Source organism: Chiloscyllium punctatum, chromosome 22 (genome assembly GCF_047496795.1).
Source record: "Chiloscyllium punctatum isolate Juve2018m chromosome 22, sChiPun1.3, whole genome shotgun sequence".
Classification (NCBI taxonomy): domain Eukaryota; kingdom Metazoa; phylum Chordata; class Chondrichthyes; order Orectolobiformes; family Hemiscylliidae; genus Chiloscyllium; species Chiloscyllium punctatum.
Genome location: NC_092760.1, coordinates 68131594 through 68148716, shown reverse-complemented (window position 1 = coordinate 68148716; position 17123 = coordinate 68131594). Strand labels below are relative to the sequence as shown.

General features: G+C 48.3%; 2 protein-coding genes across 8 annotated transcripts in view; one reads left to right on the top strand and one right to left on the bottom strand.

The window, feature by feature from the left end:
* The window catches only part of ipo4 (importin 4), a 97274-nt gene extending 92716 nt beyond the window's left edge, over positions 1–4558 (top strand). For 3 of the 4 annotated variants that reach the window (XM_072592588.1, XM_072592585.1, XM_072592587.1), the window contains 3 exons: positions 1111–1180; positions 1827–1955; positions 4154–4558. In XM_072592588.1, coding sequence (XP_072448689.1) covers positions 1111–1180; positions 1827–1954 — 198 coding nt within the window. In that variant the 3' untranslated portion in view covers position 1955; positions 4154–4558. The remainder of the gene's footprint in view (positions 1–1110; positions 1181–1826; positions 1956–4153) is intronic. The other variant, XM_072592586.1, reaches the window with a different exon arrangement.
* elp4 (elongator acetyltransferase complex subunit 4) overlaps positions 1–17123 on the bottom strand; it is a 642250-nt gene that overhangs the window by 274201 nt on the left and 350926 nt on the right. The window lies entirely within an intron of this gene.

The window sequence follows — 17123 nt, the reverse complement described above, 5'->3', positions numbered from 1 at the left end:
CGCACTGTAATAGGGAGAGAGTCTTCGGTGTGAACACCCATCAGTACGCACTGTAATAGGGATACAGACTGCGGTGTGAACACCCATCAGTACGCACTGTAATAGGGATACAGACTGCGGTGTGAACACCCATCAGTACGCACTGTAATAGGGATACAGACTGCGGTGTGAACACCCATCAGTACGCACTGTAATAGGGAGGGAGACTGCGGTGTGAACACCCATCAGTACGCAGTGTATTAGGGAGGGAGACTGCGGTGTGAACACCCATCAGTACGCACTGTAATAGGGAGGGAGACTGCGGTGTGAACACCCATCAGTACGCACTGTAATAGGGATACAGACTGCGGTGTGAACACCCATCAGTACGGACTGTAATAGGGATACAGACTGCGGTGTGAACACCCATCAGTACGCACTGTAATAGGGAGGGAGACTGCGGTGTGAACACCCATCAGTACGCACTGTAATAGGGAGGGAGACTGCGGTGTGAACACCCATCAGTACGCTCTGTAATAGGGAGGGAGACTGCGGTGTGAACACCCATCAGTACGCACTGTAATAGGGATACAGACTGCGGTGTGAACACCCATCAGTACGGACTGTAATAGGGAGGGAGACTGCGGTGTGAACACCCATCAGTACGCACTGTAATAGGGAGGGAGACTGCGGTGTGAACACCCATCAGTACGCACTGTAATAGGGATACAGACTGCGGTGTGAACACCCATCAGTACGCACTGTAATAGGGATACAGACTGCGGTGTGAACACCCATCAGTACGCACTGTAATAGGGATACAGACTGCGGTGTGAACACCCATCAGTACGCACTGTAATAGGGATACAGACTGCGGTGTGAACACCCATCAGTACGCACTGTAATAGGGAGGGAGACTGCAGTGTGAACACCCATCAGTACACACTGTAATAGGGATACAGACTGCGGTGTGAACACCCATCACTACGCACTGTAATAGGGATACAGACTGCGGTGTGAACACCCATCAGTACGCACTGTAATGGGGTTACAGATTTCAATTTGAACTAATGTCTATTATTGCATGCTCCATTTCTTTATCCTATTAATCATTCATCTTTTTGAATTCAGGTCGTTCAACATTTACAGCACTTATTGGCTGTTTTTGGTGAAGTGATTGGAACCGATCAGATTAAAGAAGGTAATGTGATTTCCTTCCCAGACTGTTTTCAACATTGGAAATGTATCACTTGTGATTAGCACCAGTTTGAGCTCTGCTTATGAATCGTTTTCTGTTCAGTTATGTTTGTGTGGTGTCCCTGAGGAATGCTGTCAAATCCCAGACGTATCTCAATGAGATCCTACCTCATCTGCTCCACAATTGCGTTTCTTGATTGAAAGACCTCCCTCTCTCCGCCTTGAATGCTCTCAGTGCCCCAGCCCCTGACAGCCCTCTGCAGTTCCGCGTCTCACAGATTCACCCCCCACCTCTGACTTCAATGGGGTGTCCCCGTATTCTGTGATCAATCCCCTCTGGGTCCCAGGCACTTCCACACAAGGGGGATTCACCACTCTGCGTCTCCCCGACAAGTCCCCTTCCCTAGAATCTTGCTCGTATTCGATAAGGTCTTCTGAGCTGCCATGCGTACAGGCCCCAACCAACCCAACCCAGCTTCGTTCCCAGCTTTCATCTCCGTGTAACCGTGTCCCCGTCCTGGCTAGGAAATGTTTTATTCAGTCGTTGTTGTTGACCGCAGCAATGTCGTGCTGGGTGCGTGAGTTTCTCACTGCTGTGTAAACGTACACCTCCAAGGTGACCGTGTCAACCTTCCCTCTGTTTGATTCAGAGAGCCAGAACGCCTTGATGATGTTGCTGAAGGATATCCCCCAGCGATTCCCCCAGGAGTTTCAGAACGCCCTGATGGCAATTCCCCAGGAAGCTGCCAAGAAAATCTCCGCTGTGGTGTCCTCCTGAGGTAAGAGGCTGTTGGCAGTATCTGAAACGTGAGCTCTGCAAACTCCTGTAGAGTACACCAAATGCCGTGATCTCGACTGAATCACACCCAGATTCCAGTTTCAGTCTCCCATCTCTGGGAACGGGTGGGTCAGTTGTGTTTGGAAATCTCTTTGGCCTGTCTCTCTGAATGACCTTCCTTCCCTTGTAGTCCCAGCATTTGAAGCCGATACTGAGAAGGACTTATTCTCTCGACTTTGTCTTCGCCCCACAGCCCAAAGGGAGAACTCAACTTAAAATCCTTTGGTCGTGCACCTTGTGCAACATCTCTGCCTCAATTTAATATCTCATGCAGCAGAATACCACTTTGACAGTGCAGCACTCCCTCAGCACTGACCCTCCGACAGCGCCCGCTCCCTCAGCACTGACCCTCCGACAGTGCCCGCTCCCTCAGCACTGACCCTCCGACAGTGCCCCCTCCATCAGTACTGACCCTCCGACAGTGCCCACTCCCTCAGCACTGACCCTCCGACAGTGCGGCACTTCCTCAGCACTGACCCTCCGACAGTGCCCACTCCCTCAGCACTGACCCTCCGACAGTGCCCACTCCCTCAGCACTGACCCTCCGACAGTGCCCTCTCCCTCAGTACTGACCCTCCGACAGTGCCCCCTCGCTCAGCACTTACCCTCCGACAGTGCCCACTCCCTCAGCACTGACCCTCCGACAGTGACCCCTCCCTCAGTACTGACCCTCCGACAGTGCCCACTCCCTCAGTACTGACCCTCCGACAGTGCCCACTCCCTCAGCACTGACCCTCCGACAGTGCCCACTCCCTCAGCACTGACCCTCCGACAGTGCCCTCTCCCTCAGTACTGACCCTCCGACAGTGCCCCCTCGCTCAGCACTTACCCTCCGACAGTGCCCACTCCCTCAGCACTGACCCTCCGACAGTGACCCCTCCCTCAGTACTGACCCTCCGACAGTGCCCACTCCCTCAGTACTGACCCTCCGACAGTGCCCACTCCCTCAGCACTGACCCTCCGACGGTGCGGCACTCCCTCAGCACTGACCCTCCAACAGTGCCCACTCCCTCAGCACTGACCCTCCGACAGTGCCCACTCCCTCAGCACTGACCCTCCGACAGTGCCCACTCCCTCAGCACTGACCCTCCGACAGTGCCCACTCCCTCAGCACTGACCCTCCGACAGTGCCCACTCCCTCAGCACTGACCCTCCGACAGTGCCCACTCCCTCAGCACTGACCCTCCGACAGTGCCCACTCCCTCAGCACTGACCCTCCGACAGTGCCCACTCCCTCAGCACTGACCCTCCGACAGTGACCCCTCCCTCAGTACTGACCCTCCGACAGTGCCCACCCCCTCAGCACTGACCCTCCGACAGTGCCCCCTCCCTCAGCACTGACCCTCCGACAGTGCCCCCTCCCTCAGCACTGACCCTCCGACAGTGCCCTCTCCTTCAGCACTGACCCTCCGACAGTGCCCACTCCCTCAGCACTGACCCTCCGACAGTGCCCACTCCCTCAGCACTGACCCTCCGACAGTGCCCCCTCCCTCAGCACTGACCCTCCGACAGTGCCCCCTCCCTCAGCACTGACCCTCCGACAGTGCCCCCTCCCTCAGCACTGACCCTCCGACAGTGCCCCCTCCCTCAGCACTGACCCTCCGACAGTGCCCTCTCCCTCAGCACTGACCCTCCGACAGTGCCCACTCCCTCAATACTGACCCTCCGACAGTGCCCACTCCCTCAGCACTGACCCTCCGACAGTGCGGCACTCCCTCAACACTGACCCTCCGACAGTGCGGCATTCCCTCAGCACTGACCCTCCGACAGTGCGGCGCTCCCTCAGCACTGACCCTCCGACAGTGCCCCCTCCCTCAGCACTGACCCTCCGACAGTGCCCACTCCCTCAGCACTGACCCTCCGACAGTGCCCCCTCCCTCAGCACTGACCCTCCGACAGTGCGGCGCTCCCTCAGCACTGACCCTCCGACAGTGCGGCATTCCCTCAGCACTGACCCTCCGACAGTGTGGCATTCCCTCAGCACTGACCCTCCGACAGTGCGGCACTCCCTCAGCACTGACCCCCTGACAGAGCCTGCTCGGTGCTGAGTCTGATATCATATCGTTAGAGCACACAAAGGAACAGGATTTTCTGTCTTCCAACTCCCCTGATTTTGTGTGTTCTCTTTCTGTCTCTCAGCAGTTCCCTCTCCTGCGATTTGCTGAAGGAGCGAGCTTGCCCACTATTTTTCTCTGCCATCAGTTGGACACTTGACGATGCCAGCCCATAAAAAACAAGCCCCACGTGTCACCATTGGGAGTTCCCTGATCACCTCTCCACATGGAACGTACGAAGCGACATGGTTAAACGCTCCTTTCGAGGAGTTTTTTTTTTGAACAGACGTTTTGGCAGTTCTGAGGAGCTTGCTGCCACAGTTTCTTGGTTGTGTGTTAGTTTCACCCCTGAGGGGCCATTTCTTGTGTTTTCCTGCCAAGGTTGGCGAGGGCGAAAAGGGTTTCCAGGCTGAGTTTTGTGGAATGAAGTTTATTTTGTGTGGTTGTGCAACGATTCTCTGGTTGGATTAATAAAAGCCCACAAAAGTGAGCTGTGTTTCGCGGTGTGTTCTCTCGCCGTGACTCGCTCCCAGCCCTGGTACCCTTCCTTGACCCTTCAGGCTGCGATCCTTGTGTGACCTACTGTCTGGCGCTGGCTGTGTCACTGTCTCTGTTGTGTGCTCTTTCGCCAGCACAAGGTGGGAGTCACAGTGTTAGTGGAGTCTTGTGTGCGCGTGTTTCTGTCTGACCTGGGACTAAATGTAGTATCAAGGGCTTTTCACACCCCATCCCACTTGGTCTGAGTTAATTAACAGCTTCATAAGTGATCATAACAACTGAATTTTACCTGCAGTTTGAGGCAGAGAAGAGCAGTATTTTGAGCTTAAGTAAGGGAAGTTACATATAGAGTGGAGAACAGTGGCTTTCAATGCTGTGCTGAGCTTTTATCCTACTCTAAGATCAGTCCTTGCTCCCTCAACCTTTCTTTGTAAGACGTGCCCTCCAGTCCAGACAGCATCCTGGTTAATCTCCTCTGCACCCTCTCGAAAGCCTCCACATCCTTCCTGTAATGAGGTGACCAGAACTGAACACAATATTCCAGGTGTGATCTAACCAGGGCTCCGTCGAGCTGCAGCACAACCTCGCGGCTCTTAAACCCAATCCCCCTGCTCATGACAGCCAGCACATCCTATCAGCTTGGGTGGCAACTTCGAGCGATCTATGGACATGGACCTCAAGATCCCTCTGATCCTCCACACTGCCAAGAATCCTGCCTTTAACCCTGTATTCTGCATTCACGTTTGACCTTCCAAAGTGAATCCTGGTTAACCTCCATCTGCCATTGATCAGCCCAGTTCTGCATCCTGTCAATGTTGTGTTGCAACCTACGACAGCCTTCCACACTCTCTACCACGCCACCGACATTTGTGTCCTATGCCCTATGCCCTCTCGTTCTGGACTCCCCCACCCCAGGCGGAAAAGACTTTGTTTATCCTATTTATGCTCCCTCAATAATAGGGAAGTTAAAGTCATCCATGACAACAACCCTGTTAACTTCTGCACCTTTCCAATCTGCTTCTCTCTGTCTCTGTTGCTATTGGTGGGGGGAGGTCTGTATAAAACTCCCAATAAAGTGACTGCTCCTTTCCTGTTTCTGCCTTCCACCCATCCTGACTCTGTAGACAAACCCTCCTCAATGACCTCCCTTTCTACAGCTGTGATAATATCCCTGACCCTGGAACACCCACCAACCATTGCTGCCCCTGTGATATCCAAGTCGCTGTAATGGCCGCAACATCGTGGAGCAGTACTTGGAACTATGCTCTCAGTCCATCATCCCTATTCCTGATGCTTATTGGTCAGAGTATTGAGTACAGGAGTTGGGAGGTTATGTTGCGGCTGTACAGGACATTGGTTAGGGGCCACTGTTGGAATATCGCGTGCAATTCTGGTCTCCTTCCTATCGGAAAGATGTTGTGAAACTTGAAAGGGTTCAGAAAAGATTTCCAAGGATGTTGCCAGGGTTGGAGGGTCTGAGCTACAGGGAGAGGCTGAACGGGCTGGGGCTGTTTTCCCTGGAGAGTCGGGGACTGAGGGGTGACCCTTATAGAGGGTTATAAAATCATGGGGGAGGGGCATGGAGAGGGTAAATAGACAAGGTCTTTACCCCCCTGGGGTGGGGGAGTCCAGAACTAGAGGGGCGTAGGTTTAAGGGGAAAGGGGAAAGGGAGCTGAGGGGTAACTTTTTCCCCCCAGAGGGTGGTGCGTGTGTGGAATGAGCTGCCAGAGGAAGTGGGGGAGGCTGGGACAATTGCAACATTCAAGAGGCGTTTGGATGGGTATATGACTAGGAAGGGTTTGGAGGGATATGGGCCGGGTGCTGGCAGGTGGGACTAGATTGGGTTGGGATATCTGGGTCAGCATGGACGGGTTGGACCGAAGGGTCTGTTTCCGTGCTGTACCATCTCTATGACTATGACACTTCAACCCATCACAGTGACTGCACCTTTGCCCTATCAACTGTCTGTCCCTCCTCATCGACACTCTGCCCACTGGATCTGGCTGTTCCCTCCATCGTCTGATCAGTAGCTGTGGTTCCCACTCCACCGCCAATCGAATTTGTACCCTCCCGAAGAGCTCCTGCAAACCACCAGGCCAAGATGTCAATGCCCCCTCCAGTTCAGGTGCGATCCATCCTTCATGTACAGGTCCCACCTTCCCCAGAAAGTATCCCAATGACCCACCTCTCTGAAGCCGTCCCTCCTACAGCAGCCCTGCCACCTCGTCTTCATCTGCACTCGCTCTCTGTTCCCAGTCCCGTTAGCCCCATGACACCGGTAGCAATCCTGAGATTACTACTCTGCTCGACCTGCCTCTCGGCTTCCAACCTAACACCCTGTATCCTCTTTTCAGGTCCCCATCCCTTTTCCCAGCCATGTCCTGGGTACCGATGTGTGCCGCAATTTCTGGCTGCTCTCCCTCCCCCTCAAGAATCCTGTCGATCCGATCCGAGACATCCCTGACCCTGGAACCCGGGAGGCAGCATACCATCTGGGAGTCTCGCCTCGTGACCACACAATCTCCTGTCTGTTCCTGTCACCACTGAATCTCCTACCACCAGTGCCCACATATTTAACATAAAATATGTTAAACGCAGCGTGGGAAAAGGTCTCTGCCCCCCCCCATCCCCCATAGCGTGGCCACACAGGAAATCTAGCTTGTCCAAACCATACAAGGACTACCCAGAATGCCTCAGGATTGACCAAACAGGCTGGTAAGGGAAAGCAGACATGACCACAGTCACTCGCAGACCAGGGAATACACTTCCCAAAGGCAATAAGCTTCCAGGACCTGATCCACACAGCTGTCCCAAAGCCCGAGGGGCAGCCTCGTACCCCAGGGCTACCAAAGCCACACAAATCGCGGGTCACAAACAGCTTGTCACCCGAGCTGGCTCGTGTGGCCTCTGTACAACTGGGCTCAATCCTCCCAACGTCCAGCGTGAAACTGGAAAGGAAAATCCCACGGCCAGAGGCGTTCTGGGCAGAAGCGCAATGGGCGTCAGTCCGAAGTGGCAGCAACCCGTGGGCGTAAAGTGCAAACAGGAACGGATGTTGCTGGAAAAAAAGCTGAGCAGGTCTGGCAGCGTGTGCGGAGAGCAATCCAGAGAGAGCATTGGGTGGGCCCGGTGACCCCTGCTCAGAACCATTGGGAGCTTGGAAAGTGTTTGTTTCTGTGTGGGGGGTCGGGGGGGGGGCAGGGGGTAAGGGGGTAAACGATAGGTGGGGATAGAGCCCAGAGAGATGGGGAGAGGGAGACAGAAAGAGATAGAGAGGGAGAGGGGGATGGAGAGGGGGAGGGAGAGAGAGCCGGAGAGAGAGGGAGAGTCAGAGAGAGACGGACAGACAGAGAGAGAGCCAGAGGGGGAGAGAGAGAGAGAGCCAGAGGGGGAGAGAGAGAGAGAGCCAGAGGGAGAGAGAGAGAGAGGGGGGGGAGAGACAGAGGGGGAGAGAGAGATACAGAGACAGAGGGAGAGAGAGAGAGAGAGAGTCAGAGGGGGAGAGAGAGAGAGAGTCAGAGGGGGAGAGAGAGAGAGAGTCAGAGGGGGGAGAGAGAGAGAGAGCCAGAGGGGGACAGAGAGAGAGAGCCAGAGGGGGAGAGAGAGAGAGAGCCAGAGGGGGAGAGAGAGAGAGCCAGAGGGAGAGGGGGAGAGAGAGAGAGAGAGGGGGGAGAGACAGAGGGGGAGAGAGAGAGAGAGTCAGAGAGGGAGAGAGAGAGAGAGACAGGTGGAGGGAGAGAGAGAGAGAGAGAGCCAGAGGGGGAGAGAGAGAGAGAGCCAGAGGGGGAGAGAGAGAGAGAGAGAGAGAGCCAGAGGGGGAGAGAGAGGGAGAGAGAGAGAGCCAGAGGGGGAGAGAGAGAGAGAGAGAGAGCCAGAGGGGGAGAGAGAGGGAGAGTCAAAGAGAGATGGACAGACAGAGAGAGAGACAGAGGGACAAATAGAGAGAGGGAGAGACGTAGAGGGAGAGAGAGTGAGTCACATAAAGAGAGAGAGGGAAACAGTGAGAGAAGGACAGAGGAAGGAGTGAGTAAAGGTCAGTTTGGGGAGAAGGATTGCTATGAATGGGGGCTGTTTGTGCCTAACACTGGGTGGTGTGTAATAGCAGAGGTGGCCTGGTATGTGTGTTGGGGGGGTGGGTGGGGGGGCGGGGGCTGGGCTAACAACATGCCCCGGGATCCCGAAAATGATTGAACTGGAGGTTGACTCCAATGGGGGGAGGGGGGGGGGGGGGGGGTGAAATGAGGTGCCCATTTGCCCCCAGCCTGGGCTGAGCCCCACTGGAACCCTTCAGCAAGGCCCAGACCCAGGGGTTGAACGTTGGGGTGTGTTCGAGTGTGGCTGGAACGCAGGGCTTCTGCGAAGCACTTACCTGGTCTATACCTGGTTCCCTAACCCCCCCCCCCCACAGTGACGAGGAGAGCCCACTGTGAGCAGTGGATGCAGTCGATTGGATTGTGGGTAGTGCGTGTTCACTTGGAAGGGGTGGGTCAGATACTGGGGACAGAGGAGGTACATGGACAGGGGTTAGACCTTCGACAGTCACGGGGGGGGGTGGGTTAATGAAGGAAGAGTGGGTCAGGGCAGGGGCTCCCTGTGGGAGACTGACCAAGGGAGGGGAAGGGGAGTACGTGTCTGGTGCAGATGCTGGTGGGATGGCGGTTAAGGACAAGGGGAGGGAAACGGGAGGGGTGGGGGGGGGGGGGGGGGGGTGGAATCCTCGGTCGAGGGAGAAGGTGGACGTATGGGGTGGAGAGGGAGGAACGGGGCGTACAGAGAATGGAGTGTTTGCCACCTGGATGGCTGGATGGTCCAGGTGGCTGTGGGAGTCGGTGGGGTTTCTCGTGGACGTTAACAGGGCCGTTGTGTTCCCCCCGGAAACGGAAGCCGATCTCTGGGATGGGAAGGGGGGCGTCAGATGGACCCAGGCGAAAGGGAGGGAACTGGAAGCAAAACCCAAACTACCTTCCCAGTTCGGGACGAGAGAGAGAGAGAGGGAGACGGGTGGAGGGTGGGTAGCAGCACCAAATGGTATCTTCGATACGTCAGAGGGTTATGGGCAGGGAGAGGCAGGAAAGTGGAGAGAAAGATGATCAGACAGCCGTGATCTCAGCGACTGTCACGGTCTGTGACAGAGAATCCCACAGGCTCTCTCCCCCACTCTCCAGGAGGGAGGTGGTGGGGGGGGAGCCATCTTCCCCATCCCCATCCCAATCCCACCCCGTCTCCTTTAGACTGGGACACCCGCCCCCCGCCCCACCCCAGTTCCTGACTCCCCCTGATCATCAAAAACACCTTTGCTGCACTGGTCCTGTAAAGTCCTGTTAGAATTCCTCCACCGCTCCCCAATCCTTGTAAACTCCCATGTGTTTGGGTGTGGATGTGTGTGTCTATAGGTGTGTACCTGTTTATATGTTTTTGTGTGTATGTGTGCACGACCTGTGTTTGTGTGTGCATGTGTACATGGCTATGTGTATCTGTAAGTGTGTGCATTTGGGTCTGTGTACGTGTGTGTTTGTGAATATTTTTGTACATGGGTGAATGTTTGTGTGTGTGAGTGAATATTTATATGTGAGTTTGTGTGAATATATTTGTGTGTGAACATTTTTGGCTGTGATTGAATATTTGTGTGTGTGTGTGAATATTTTTGTTTGTGTGAGAGAGAGAGAGAGAATATTTGTGTGTGTGTGTGTGAGAGAGAGAGAGAGAATATTTGTGTGTGTGTGTGTGAGAGAGAGAGAGAGAATATTTGTGTGTGTGTGTGTGTGTATGAGAGAATATTTGTGTGTGTGTGTGCGGGAGAATATTTGTGTGTGTGTGTGCGGGAGAATATTTGTGTGTGTGTGTGCGGGAGAATATTTGTGTGTGTGTGTGCGGGAGAATATTTGTGTGTGTGTGTGCGGGAGAATATTTGTGTGTGTGTGTGCGGGAGAATATTTGTGTGTGTGTGTGCGGGAGAATATTTGTGTGTGTGTGTGCGGGAGAATATTTGTGTGTGTGTGTGAGAGAGAATATTTGTGTGTGTGTGTGTGCGGGAGAATATGTGTGTGTGTGAGAGAGAGAATATGTGTGTGTGAGAGAGAATATTTTGTGTGTGTGAGAGAATATTGTGTGTGTGTGAGAGAATATTTGTGTGTGTGTGTGTGAGAGAATATTTGTGTGTGTGTGTGTGAGAGAATATTTGTGTGTGTGTGTGAGAGAGAATGTTTGTGTGTGTGTGTTTCTGTGTGTGAGAGAGAGAATATTTTGGGTGTGTGAGAGAAAGAATATTTGTGTGTGAGAGAGAATATTTGTGTGTGAGAGAGAATATTTGTGTGTGAGAGAGAATATTTGTGTGTGAGAGAGAATATTTGTGTGTGTGTGTGAGAGAGAGAATATTTGTGTGTGAGAGAGAATATTTGTGTGTGAGAGAGAGAATATTTGTGTGTGTGTGTGTGTGAGAGAGAATATTTGTGTGTGTGAGAGAGAATATTTGTGTGTGTGTGTGTGTGTGTGAGAGAGAATATTTTTGTGTGTGTGTGAGAGAATATTTGTGTGTGTGTGAGAGAGAGAATATTTGTGTGTGTGTGAGAGAGAGAATATTTGTGTGTGTGTGAGAGAGAGAATATTTGTGTGTGTGTGTGTGAGAGAGAATATTTGTGTGTGTGTGTGTGTGAGAGAGAATATTTGTGTGTGTGTGTGTGTGAGAGAGAATATTTGTGTGTGAGAGAGAATATTTGTGTGTGAGAGAGAATATTTGTGTGTGAGAGAGAATATTTGTGTGTGTGAGAGAATATTTGTGTGTGTGTGTGAGAGAGAATGTTTGTTTGTGTGTGAGAGAGAGAATATTTGTGTGTGTGTGTTTCTGTGTGTGAGAGAGAGAATATTTTGGGTGTGTGAGAGAAAGAATATTTGTGTGTGAGAGAGAATATTTGTGTGTGAGAGAGAATATTTGTGTGTGAGAGAGAATATTTGTGTGTGAGAGAGAATATTTGTGTGTGAGAGAGAATATTTGTGTGTGAGAGAGAATATTTGTGTGTGAGAGAGAATATTTGTGTGTGAGAGAGAATATTTGTGTGTGAGAGAGAATATTTGTGTGTGTGTGAGAGAGAGAATATTTGTGTGTGTGTGTGAGAGAGAGAATATTTGTGTGTGTGTGTGAGAGAGAGAATATTTGTGTGTGTGTGGGAGAGAGAATATTTGTGTGTGTGTGTGGGAGAGAGAATATTTGTGTGTGTGTGTGAGAGAGAGAATATTTGTGTGTGTGTGTGAGAGAGAGAATATTTGTGTGTGTGAGAGAATATTTTTGTGTGTGTGTGTGAGAGAGAGAATATTTGTGTGTGTGTGTGAGAGAGAGAATATTTGTGTGTGTGTGTGAGAGAGAGAATATTTGTGTGTGTGTGTGTGTGAGAGAGAATATTTGTGTGTGTGAGAGAGAATATTTGTGTGTGTGTGAGAGAATATTTGTGTGTGTGTGTGAGAGAATATTTGTGTGTGTGTGTGAGAGAATATTTGTGTGTGTGTGTGTGAGAGAATATTTGTGTGTGTGTGTGAGAGAGAATATTTGTGTGTGTGTGTAAGAGAGAATATTTGTGTGTGTGTGTGAGAGAGAATATTTGTGTGTGTGTGTAGGAGAGAATATTTGTGTGTGTGTGTGAGAGAGAATATTTGTGTGTGTGTGAGAGAGAAAATATTTGTGTGTGTGAGAGAGAGAGAATATTTGTGTGTGTGTGTGAGAGAGAATATGTGTGTGTGAGAGAGAGAATATGTGTGTGTGTGTGAGAGAATATTTGTGTGTGTGTGTGAGAGAGAATGTTTGTGTGTGAGAGAGAGAATATTTGTGTGTGTGTGTTTCTGTGTGTGAGAGAGAGAATATTTTGGGTGTGTGAGAGAAGGAATATTTGTGTGTGAGAGAGAATATTTGTGTGTGAGAGAGAATATTTGTGTGTGAGAGAGAATATTTGTGTGTGAGAGAGAATATTTGTGTGTGAGAGAGAATATTTGTGTGTGTGTGAGAGAGAGAATATTTGTGTGTGTGTGTGAGAGAGAGAATATTTGTGTGTGTGTGTGAGAGAGAGAATATTTGTGTGTGTGTGTGAGAGAGAGAATATTTGTGTGTGTGTGAGAGAGAGAATATTTGTTTGTATGTGTGGGAGAGAGAATATTTGTGTGTGTGTGTGAGAGAGAGAATATTTGTGTGTGTGTGTGAGAGAGAGAATATTTGTGTGTGTGTGAGAGAATATTTGTGTGTGTGTGAGAGAATATTTGTGTGTGAGAGAGAGAATATTTGTGTCTGTGTGAGAGAGAGAATATTTGTGTGTGTGTGTGTGAGAGAGAGAATATTTGTGTGTGTGTGTGTGAGAGAGAGAATATTTGTGTGTGTGTGAGAGAATATTTGTGTGTGTGTGTGAGAGAATATTTGTGTGTGTGTGTGAGAGAATATTTGTGTGTGTGTGTGAGAGAATATTTGTGTGTGTGTGTGAGAGAATATTTGTGTGTGTGAGAGAGAGAGAATATTTGTGTGTGTGTGTGTGAGAGAATATTTTGTGTGTGTAAGAGAGAGAATATATTGTGTGTGTCAGAGAGAAAATATTTGTGTGTGTGTGTGTGAGAGAGAGAATATTTGTGTGTGTGTGTGAGAGAGAGAATATTTGTGTGTGTGTGTGTGAGAGAGAATATTTGTGTGTGTGAGAGAATATTTGTGTGTGTGTGAGAGAATATTTGTGTGTGTGTGAGAGAATATTTGTGTGTGTGTGAGAGAATATTTGTGTGTGTGTGAGAGAATATTTGTGTGTGTGAGAGAGAATATTTGTGTGTGTGAGAGAGAATATTTGTGTGTGTGAGAGAGAATATTTGTGTGTGTGAGAGAGAATATTTCTGTGTGTGTGAGAGAGAATATTTCTGTGTGTGAGAGAGAATATTTCTGTGTGTGTGAGAGAATATTTTTGTGTGTGTGTTAGAGAGAGAATATTTGTGTGTGTGTGAGAGAGAGAATATTTGTGTGTGTGTGTGAGAGAATATTTGTGTGTGTGTGTGAGAGAATATTTGTGTGTGTGTGAGAGAGAGAGAATATTTGTGTGTGTGTGTGAGAGAATATTTGTGTGTGTGTGTGAGAGAATATTTGTGTGTGTGTGAGAGAGAGAGAATATTTGTGTGTGTGTGTGAGAGAGAGAATATTTGTGTGTGTGTGAGAGAGAGAATATTTGTGTGTGTGTGTGAGAGAGAATATTTGTGTGTGTGTGAGAGAGAATATTTGTGTGTGTGTGAGAGAGAGAATATTTGTGTGTGTGTGTGAGAGAGAGAGAATATTTGTGTGTGTGTGTGTGTGAGAGAGAGAATATTTGTGTGTGTGTGTGAGAGAGAATATTTGTGTGTGTGTGTGAGAGAATATATTGTGTGTGTAAGAGAGAAAATATTTGTGTGTGTGTGAGAGAGAGAATATTTGTGAGTGTGTGTGTGAGAGAGAGAATATATGTGTGAGAGAGAGAATATTTGTGTGTATGTGTGTGTGCGAGAGAATATTTGTGTGTATGTGTGTGTGCGAGAGAATATTTGTGTGTGTGCGAGAGAATATTTGTGTGTGTGCGAGAGAATATTTGTGTGTGTGCGAGAGAATATTTGTGTGTGTGTGTGCGAGAGAATATTTGTGTGTGTGTGTGCGAGAGAATATTTGTGTGTGTGTGTGCGAGAGAATATTTGTGTGTGTGCGAGAGAATATTTGTGTGTGTAAGAGAGAGAATATTTGTGTGTGTGTGTGTGAGAGAATATTTGTGTGAGTATGTGTGAGAGAATATTTGTGTGAGTGTGTGTGAGGGAATATTTGTGTGTGTGTGTGCGAGAGAATATTTGTGTGTGTGCGAGAGAATATTTGTGTGTGTAAGAGAGAGAATATTTGTGTGTGTGTGAGAGAGAATATTTGTGTGTGTGTGTGAGAGAGAATATTTGTGTGTGTGTGAGAGAGAATATTTGTGTGTGTGTGAGAGAGAATATTTGTGTGTGTGTGAGAGAGAATATTTGTGTGTGTGTGAGAGAGAATATTTGTGTGTGTGTGTGAGTGAATATATTGTGTGTGTAAGAGAGAGAATATATTGTGTGTGTCAGAGAGAAAATATTTGTGTGTGTGTGTGAGAGAGAGAATATTTGTGAGTGTGTGTGTGTGAGAGAGAATATATGTGTGAGAGAGAGAATATTTGTGTGTATGTGTGTGTGCGAGAGAATATTTGTGTGTATGTGTGTGTGCGAGAGAATATTTGTGTGTGTGCGAGAGAATATTTGTGTGTGTGTGTGCGAGAGAATATTTGTGTGTGTGTGTGCGAGAGAATATTTGTGTGTGTGCGAGAGAATATTTGTGTGTGTAAGAGAGAGAATATTTGTGTGTGTGTGTGTGAGAGAATATTTGTGTGAGTGTGTGTGAGAGAATATTTGTGTGAGTATGTGTGAGAGAATATTTGTGTGAGTGTGTGTGAGAGAATATTTGTGTGTGTGTGTGCGAGAGAATATTTGTGTGTGTGCGAGAGAATATTTGTGTGTGTAAGAGAGAGAATATTTGTGTGTGTGTGAGAGAGAGAATATTTGTGTGTGTGTGAGAGAGAATATTTGTGTGTGTGTGTGAGAGAGAATATTTGTGTGTGTGTGAGAGAGAATATTTGTGTGTGTGTGAGAGAGAATATTTGTGTGTGTGTGAGAGAGAATATTTGTGTGTGTGTGTGAGAGAATATATTGTGTGTGTAAGAGAGAGAATATATTGTGTGTGTCAGAGAGAAAATATTTGTGTGTGTGTGAGAGAGAGAATATTTGTGAGTGTGTGTGTGAGAGAGAGAATATATGTGTGAGAGAGAGAATATTTGTGTGTATGTGTGTGTGCGAGAGAATATTTGTGTGTATGTGTGTGTGCGAGAGAATATTTGTGTGTGTGCGAGAGAATATTTGTGTGTGTGTGTGCGAGAGAATATTTGTGTGTGTGTGTGCGAGAGAATATTTGTGTGTGTGCGAGAGAATATTTGTGTGTGTAAGAGAGAGAATATTTGTGTGAGTGTGTGTGAGAGAATATTTGTGTGAGTGTGTGTGAGAGAATATTTGTGTGTGTGTGTGCGAGAGAATATTTGTGTGTGTGCGAGAGAATATTTGTGTGTGTGCGAGAGAATATTTGTGTGTGTAAGAGAGAGAATATTTGTGTGTGTGTGAGAGAGAGAATATTTGTGTGAGTGTGTGTGAGAGAATATTTGTGTGAGTGTGTGTGAGAGAATATTTGTGTGAGTGTGTGAGAGAGAATATTTGTGTGTATGAGACAATATTTGTGTGTGTGAGAGAGAATATTTGTGTGTGTGTGTGAGAGAGAATATTTGTGTGTGTGTGTGAGAGAGAATATTTGTGTGAGAGAGAGAGAATATTTGTGTGTGTGTGTGTTTCTGTGTGTGTGTGAGAGAGAATATTTTGGGTGTGTGAGAGAAAGAATATTTGTGTGTGTGTGAGAGGGAGAGAATATTTGTGTGTGTGTGAGAGAGAGAATATTTGTGTGTGTGTGAGAGAGAGAATATTTGTGTGAGAGAGAGAATATTTGTCTGTGAGAGAGAATATTTGTGTGTGTGTGTGAGAGAGAATATTTGTGTGTGTGTGAGAAAGAGAATATTTGTGTGTGTGTGTGAGAGAGAGAAAATTTGTGTGAGTGAGAATATTTGTGTGTGTGTGAGAGAGAGAATATTTGTGTGTGTGTGAGAGAGAGAATATTTGTGTGTGTGTGAGAGAGAGAATATTTGTGTGTGTGTGTGAGAGAGAATATTTGTGTGTGTGTGTGAGAGAGAATATTTGTGTGTGTGTGAGAGAGAATATTTGTGTGTGTGTGTGAGAGAGAATATTTGTGTGTGTGTGAGAGAGAGAATATTTGTGTGTGTGTGTGAGAGAGAGAGAATATTTGTGTGTGTGTGTGAGAGAGAATATTTGTGTGTGTGTGTGAGAGAGAATATTTGTGTGTGTGTGTAAGAGAGAGAATATATTGTGTGTGTCAGAGAGAAAATATTTGTGTGTGTGTGAGAGAGAGAATATTTGTGAGTGTGTGTGTGAGAGAGAGAATATATGTGTGAGAGAGAGAATATTTGTGTGTATGTGTGTGTGCGAGAGAATATTTGTGTGTATGTGTGTGTGCGAGAGAATATTTGTGTGTGTGCGAGAGAATATTTGTGTGTGTGCGAGAGAGAGAATATTTGTGTGTGTGTGTGAGAGAGAATATTTGTGTGTGTGTGTGAGAGAGAATATTTGTGTGTGTGTGAGAGAGAATATTTGTGAGTGTGTGTGTGAGAGAGAGAATATATGTGTGAGAGAGAGAATATTTGTGTGTATGTGTGTGAGAGAGAGAATATTTGTGTGTGTGTGTGAGAGAGAGAATATTTGTGTGTGTGTGAGAGAGAGAATATTTGTGTGTGTGTGAGAGAGAGAATATTTGTGTGTGTGTGTGAGAGAGAATATTTGTGTGTGTGTGTGAGAGAGAGAATATTTGTGTGTGTGTGAGAGAGAATATTTCTGTGTGTGTGTGAGAGAGAGAATATTTCTGTGTGTGTGTGAGAGAGAATATTTGTGTGTGTGA